Source organism: Salvelinus alpinus, chromosome 25 (assembly GCF_045679555.1).
Source record: "Salvelinus alpinus chromosome 25, SLU_Salpinus.1, whole genome shotgun sequence".
NCBI lineage: Eukaryota > Metazoa > Chordata > Actinopteri > Salmoniformes > Salmonidae > Salvelinus > Salvelinus alpinus.
Window position 1 is genome coordinate 31,020,470 of NC_092110.1, and position 7,639 is coordinate 31,028,108.

The 7,639-nt window shown below is 42.9% G+C and overlaps 1 protein-coding gene across 2 annotated transcripts in view; it reads left to right on the forward strand.

Moving 5' to 3' along the window:
• LOC139553807 (prepronociceptin-like) overlaps positions 1-7,017 on the forward strand; it is a 46,613-nt gene extending 39,596 nt beyond the window's left edge. For both annotated transcript variants that reach the window (XM_071366497.1, XM_071366498.1), the window contains one exon: positions 4,780-7,017. In XM_071366497.1, the coding sequence (XP_071222598.1) occupies positions 4,780-5,409 (630 nt within the window). In that variant the 3' untranslated portion in view covers positions 5,410-7,017. The remainder of the gene's footprint in view (positions 1-4,779) is intronic.
• Positions 7,018-7,639: the final 622 nt, after the last annotated feature.

The window sequence follows — 7,639 nt, forward strand, 5'->3', positions numbered from 1 at the left end:
CACAGGATACAAAAGGTATAAAACAGTTTTACCATGAGAGCTCATTCCCAACAATGCAGTGAGAATAATAATATATATAATCAAAATTAAAAAAACATTAAAAAACACACTAGAAGTACGATGCAGGTTGAAGAAACACGAGTCTGCGAGTATATACAGATCAGTTCCAGTACCTTCTTCAATGTGCAGGGGTACTGGAGTAGTTGAGGTAGGTTTAACATAAAATGTTTGTATTTATTAGGATCCCCAAAAGCATCAGCTACTCTTCCTGGGGTCCACATGACACATGACATAATACATAGTACCGAACATTATTGGTCAAGGACTGAAATACATTTAAAACATCACACATAGCCTACATATCAGTACATACACACAATATCTCGGTCTAATGCATAGTACAGTGCAAATTACAATACAATATATATAAAATGACTGTCTCTTCACAGTCCCCTTTGTGCAGTAAGGTGTTATTTTATCTGTTTAAAAAAAAAATGGTAGCTTGAGTTACCTGGGGTGGCAAAGACTTCCATGTAGTCATGGCTCTATTCAATACTGTGCGTTTCCCAGCCTCTGTTCTGGATCTGGGGACTGTGAAGAGACCTCTAGTTGCATGTCTTGTGTTATACCGATGATTGTCCAAACTGTGTGCCAACTGACAGACAATTTCGGTACCTTCAACACATCAACACCTTGCACAAAGATCAATAGAGAGTCAATCTCTCCTCAACTTTGAGCCAGGAGAGACTGGCATGCATGTTACTGACACTTGCCTTCTGTGTACATTTAAGTGCGATACGTGCCACTTTTTTCTGGAACAACTGCAATTTACCTACAGTACCGGTCAAACGTTTGGACACACCTACTCATTCAAGGGTTTTTCTTAATTTTTACTATTTTCTACATTGTAGAATAATAGTGAAGACAAAAAAACAATGAAATAACACATTTGGAATCATGTAGCAACCAAAAAAGTGTTAAACAAATCAAAATACTCTACCGTTCAAAAGTTTGGGGTCACTTAGAAATGTTCTTGTTGTTGAAAGAAAAGCTAATATTTTGTCCATTAAAATAACATCAAATTGATCCGAAATACAGTGTAGACATTGTTAATGTTGTAAATGACTATTGTAGCTGGAAACGGCAGATTTATTTATTTATGTATTTATTTTATACATAACATAATTGCAAAAGGGTTTTCTAATGATCAATTAGCCTTTTAAAATTATAAACTTGGATTAGCTAACACAACGTGCCATTGGAACACAGGAGTGATGGTTGTTGATAATGGGCCTCGGTACGCCTATGTAGATATTCAATAAAAAATCTGCCGTTTCCAGCTACAATAATATTTATTTATGCTCAATTTGATGTTATTTTAATGGACAAAAAATGTGCTTTTCTTTCAACAACAAGGACATTTCTAAGTGACCCCAAACTTTTGTACGGTAGTGTATATTTTAGATTTTAAATTCTTCAAAGTAGCCACCCTTTGCTTTGATGACAGCTTTGCACACTATTGTCATTCTCTCAACCAGCTTCACGAGGAATGCTTTTCCAACAGTCTTGAAGGAGTTCCCACATATGCTGAGCACTTGTTGCTGCTTTTCCTTCCCTCTGTGGTCCAACTCATCCCAAATCATCTCAATTGGGTTGAGGTCATCTGATGCAGCACTCCATCAATCTCCTTCTTGGTCAAATTGCCCTTACACAGCCTGGAGGTGTGTTTTGGGTCATTGTCCTGTTGAAAAACAAATGATAGTCCCGCTAAGTGCAAACCAGATGGGATGGAGTATCGCTGCAACATGCTGTAGGAGCCATGCTGGTTAAGTGTGCCTTGAATTTTCAATAAATCACTGACAGTGAAATCACTGACACATCATCTGACAATCAATTCTATGCCCATATGATTATTGCAGACAATACCCTCGGAGCTAACAGTTAAAGGAACATATATTTGGTTACTTACATTTACTGCACCTCTATTTCTCTGGGATAGAATACGATTTCCTTGTCCTCTGTTACTTATTATGACAGGGAGGACTGGAGCGCTAACAAAACCAGACCGCCAGTCTCTTAAGCTGTTCGCTATGTTGGAGATAATCCTGGAACCCCCTGCGGTCAGGGTGAATTCCATCTCTTTAAAAGAGTGTTGGTTGCTCCCACAACAAGTCAAAATTGTCACAAAGGAGTCATTCCTGTCTTTGCAGAGTTTCTTCATGAACTTATTTAGGCCAGCAAGGCGGCTGTAACATTCCAAACCCCTTCTATAGCATGGCAGGGGGCCAGAGATGACTGTTCTCTTCCCTGTGCAAACAAGGGTGTTCAAGAGAATGTTGTAGTCCTTCTTCAGTTCCTCAGATTGCCGAAAGCGAATGTCGTTAAATCCAACGTGAGTGACAACGGTGTCAATATTAGAGTAGTTAGCTAGAACTCTGGGCAGGAGGGAGTTGATGTCTTGGACACGGGCGCCTGGATGACAGTGGACCTTGGTCGGCCTACAGGATAAAATCTCTCACCATCGAGCTGCCCACGACAATGGTGGTCGTGATGGAATCCGATGGGGAAGGAAGAGGGAGAACAGAACAGCCTGCCTCGTGCAGGGGGAGGTGTGCTTTGACTCATGCCAGCCTGACTCACCTTACATGTACCAGTAGCAGGGGATGGCGTCGGAATCCTCTGGAGATGGAGGAGGGCCCAAGACCTTGTTTCCTTTGGTCAGCGATCGGCTGAGCTGTGGAGGAGGCCCCTGGATGGCTGCTGGCTGTTGGTGTACTCCCAGAATCAGAGTTGACTCCCAGGGCTGGTATGTCCGCCTCCAGTGGGGAAAAGCTGTTTAATAGCTGGAACTGATCTTCTAGGATATATGGATGCCGGCTAGACTGCCTTCCACTCTACCTCCTTCGCATTGCCAGTGTCCAGTGTCCCACTGGCCGCGGTGTTGAGCTTACCATCTGTCCATTGGATTGGAACAGGTCAGTACCGCCCAACTCATCGACCCCTTGGCTGTAGAAGGCATTCAGAACTGACATTCTGTGTAACTGGGCTGCATTCAAGTACTTAGAAAGCACACCTTGTTTTTCCCGCAGCTGAGCTAGCAGCCGGAGAATCTCCTCCCTAAGCTGCTTGATGATAATACATTTGAAACAGACAAATATTTTATGTTCCAGTTCCACCTAATTTTCCTCCTCTTGCGTAGATATCATCTCGCACCTAGCGCATTTGAGCCCAGACGTAGACACAAATACCACTGGTGTTTTGAATCTAGCATCGTTATCTTGCTCTGTTAGCATGATGGCTAACCGCTAACTATTGTTAGTTTTTTTTGTAGGAATCCGAGACACAATCTTGCGGTCCCAGACAAAAAAGCTAACCACGTCTCGGAATCATTAGCTATCAGAACTTCCAATGGTTAAAGATGTTGTTGTTGTTGACATGATTTTAAAACGATTTAATGAAAAAGATTTCATAAAAACAACAGACCGAGTGTAGACAGTACACTGATCTGTTCCGTCTGTTGAGATAAGAGAAAAAAGTGACTGGTAGTAGGATATACACTCACGGCCAGTTTATTAGGTACACCTGTCTAGTACTGGGTTGCCCCTTTGCCTCAGAATTCTTCGGGGCATGCTAAAAGGTGTCAGAAACGTTCCACAGGGGTGTTGGTCTATGTTGCTGCAGATTGGAAGGCGGTACATTCATGCTGCGAACAGCCTGTTCCATCTCATCCCAAAGATGCTCTATTGGATTGAGGTCTGGGGAGTAAACTGAACTTGCTGTTATGTTCCAGACAATGCTTTTCCACTGCTCAATTATCCAGTGTTGGTGATCACATGTCCACTAGAGCCGCTTCTTCTTGTTTTTATCTGGTAGGAGTGGACCCAGGGTGGTCGTCTATGACAATAGCCCATCCCTGACAAGGATCGAGGAGTTGTGTGTTTCCGAGATGCCGTTCTGCACACCACTGTTGTACTGCACCGTTATTTGCCTGTTTGTGGCCCGCCTGTTAGCTTGCACGGTTCTTGCCGTTCTCCTTCAACCTCTCATCATCGAGCTGTTTTCTCCCACAGGACAGCCGCTGACTGGATGTTTTTTGTTTGTCGCATCATTCTCTGTAAACCCTAGACACTGTCGTGTATGAAAAGCCCAGGAGGCTGTTTCTGAGATACTGGATCCGAAGAGCCTAGCATCAGTGATCAAACCTCGCTCAAAGTCACTTAGGTCACTCATTTTGCCCATTTTAATGTTCAATCAAACAGTACCTGAATGCCTCGATACCTGTCTGCCTGCTTTATATAACAAGCCACGGCCACGTGACTCACTGTCTGTAGGAGCGATCCATTTTCGTGAACTGTCCGGTGAGTGTACATGTAAACAGGGCTAAAAAGTGACTGGTAGCAGGCATAAATAAATACTTATGGTAATATACTAATACTATATATACATGTAAACAGGAGTAAAAGTGACCAGTAGCAGGATAAAAAGATAGATACTAATGGTAATGGCAATCACTAATCAATGACCAGCAGCATAACGCTAGTAATAAATCAAACCAATAATCATTACAGCAGCAGCGTAGGTGTGAGGGGTGTCTGCGTGTGGGTATAAGTGTGTGGTGTGAGTAATGAGCGTGTGAGTGAGGTTTTTGCGTGTGAGTGAGTGACAGTGAAGGTGTGTGAGTGTCAGTGTGGATGGGCATAGAGTCAGTGTGGATAGTCTGTGGAAGAGCTGCTCTCTAACATCCATGTGCTCTGTGTTTCCCTCCCCCTCTCCTCTCAGGTGTGTCTGGTGGAGTGTGAGGGTAACGTCTCCCCTGCCTTCACTTGGGACATGTGCCGCAAGGCCTCAGCCTCCCCACAGTTACCCTCCCAGTCCATAGGGGGCGCTGCCATGCTGACGCGGGCCCAGAAGGATGTGGAGGCCATGCTGCCAGAGGAAGAAGAGGAACAGGGGGAAGGGGGGCTGATGTACCCAGTAGCCCTGCAGAGGTTTGACCACGTGGTCCGTGCTCTGGGCATAGACGAGCTGGGCAGTGAGAGCCGGCTAACCGCTGATGTCTACAACTCCCAGCTGCCCCAGGAAATGCAGGAAAGGGATGAGGAAGTTGGGGACGAGGAAGAGGGGGATAACGCGATGGAGAGAGAGCAGGATGGAGCGGCGGGGATAAGTCTGTCGAAGCGCTTCGGGGGGTTCCTGAAGGGAAGGCATGGCTACAGGAAGTTGATTGGCCCCGGGAGGCCCTTGCAGAAGCGCTACGGCGGGTTCATAGGCGTCCGGAAATCTGCCCGCAAGTGGAACAACCAGAAACGGTTCAGTGAGTTCCTGAAGCAATACCTGGGCATGAGCACCCGAGCTAGCAAGTCCTACAACAGCATCTCCGCTGACATCACCCAACAGAACAAGGTGTAGCAACGCACACGGCAACTGTATCCCTGGCAATGACGCACATGTCGTAACCTAGCAACCCCCAACCCCGCCCTACATATTCAAATCCGTCACCAAGGTGATGATTAAACTTCTGTTCCGAACATAACCCCTCATGAAAATCCACACTGGAGCATTATAGATTCAGTCTTGTATACTGCATTTCCTCATTGATAACGATAACATATTATGAATAAAAGCTAAGAAAATAGTAAAAAAAGACCATGTATATAGCTAAATGGTTTATCAGAGAATCACATTGGATTAATATTATAGACACACGAACACACTGTATTTGTTTTGCCTTCTATACTGCATCTGTAATGTAACTTTTCAAACCATGTTTGCCTTCATCAATTATGGCTATTATTATTACATAGGCTAATTCAGTGTAAACTTCATGAATTTAAATGACTTACTAGTGAAGTTTCCATGGATTTCCTGAACCAGTACAGTACATGAGAGGGAGACTGTTTGGAGACCGGGCATGGCACTCTCTTTGTTAGGTTACCCTCTAGTGGCTAACACAAAAATTACTTTCAGATTTCCAATTGAAAATGCGCTAAAATATGTTCATGACTATCTTATATAATATATATTATAACAAAATCTCAGTATTAGGTTTGTGGATGGCTTGTAACCTATTCACATCTTCAGAACTATTCTCCAAACTTCAATTTCAACCCTGGCTACTATAATTTGGAGCAAAACATCACAATTAACTGTTACTACTGCGTAAGACTTAAATTATATATCCATGCTCATGTACCAATGATCTGTTGGCAAAACTAATGTTCTGACTTGAGAATGAACCTTGGAATGTGTTTTTTGAAGCAGACGCAGATGTAGCCTAGGTCTATTCAATCAGTTCAAGTGTTAACCAGCGATAGCAGACATCTGCATAGTGCATGTTTTGACGGTGTTGGAGGTGGAACTGCGTTGGAGCTGTCAAATCGGTGAGCAACTGCTCTTCCCATCCTTGTCACCAAGCCACACCCGCCCCACTAGTGTTAAAAGTTAAGATCGAGAAAGTGTAGGCCATGGTTCCCCAACTGGCGGCCCAACAATTACTTTTTTTAAATTAACATAAAAGACAAAAAACAGCAGCAAATCAGCTCCAAGTGATTTAAATTTAGGAAATCTGTTCCAAACTATTCCCACACATAGATATGTGATCATATACAAATGTAAGAAACGTTTGAAATTATGTTTTAGTCAAACGTTATATCTGTTTGGGCTTCTTGCAGTCAATTTGCAGTCTTCAAATGATTTGTAATTATGTTCAGGCCCCCAGACCATCCGCTCAAGAAAAAAATAATCAGCCCGCGACTGCTCCGTACAGCCAATGGCAATGTCCGCTTTAGGATGAATGCCATGGATGGAGCCGCTTGTGGAGTTGGCATCTCTGACACAGTTCCACCTCCAACACCACCAAAACATTGAATAGAGACCCTTCTGTATGTATGAACAGTGGTCTGAGTTATTACGTGAAACCATTTTGTTGTGCAGCATAAAACCTGTAAATAGCAGAAATTTTACATATCAATAAAGATAGTTTACTATTTGTTTTGTGGCTTGTTATGCAGCAAATGATTCGGTGTCTTGAGGTGTTTTGTTCCAACGTTCTAGAATGTTCACGAGACAATGACATCTTGTATGAATCCCACAATGCTCCATTTATTAAACAAAAATGTCCACTCCAATAATGTCTTGTATAATAACAATAAAAGTCCTCTCTTGATCAAATAAAATATCTGTATAAATGCAGGCTAACAACTCAACATGGAAAGGTGTATAACTTTACATCTAAATTGAGGCCAAGATTTGAAAAAGGAGAATAAAAACAAGACTACTAGAGAGGCTTAATCTTTATCAAGCATATTTCAACATCAAAAAGACCAAAACATTCCAGATTCCATATAAAAATAGTGCATCATAATAAAACAATTACTTTATTCAAAGGTAATGTCTTTCTCCAGGTACAGTACATACACGTAACTGCCAAAATAAAGGAACCACCAACAAAGTGTCTTATAGGGTGTTGGGCCACCACAAGCCGCCAGAACAGCGCCAATACACCTTGACATACATTCTACATGTGTCTGGAACTCGGAGGGATGCGGCACCATTCCATCATTTGGTGTTTTGTTGGCGGTGGTGGAAAACGCTGTCTCAGGCAATGCTCCAGAATCTCCCATAATTATTCAATTGGTTT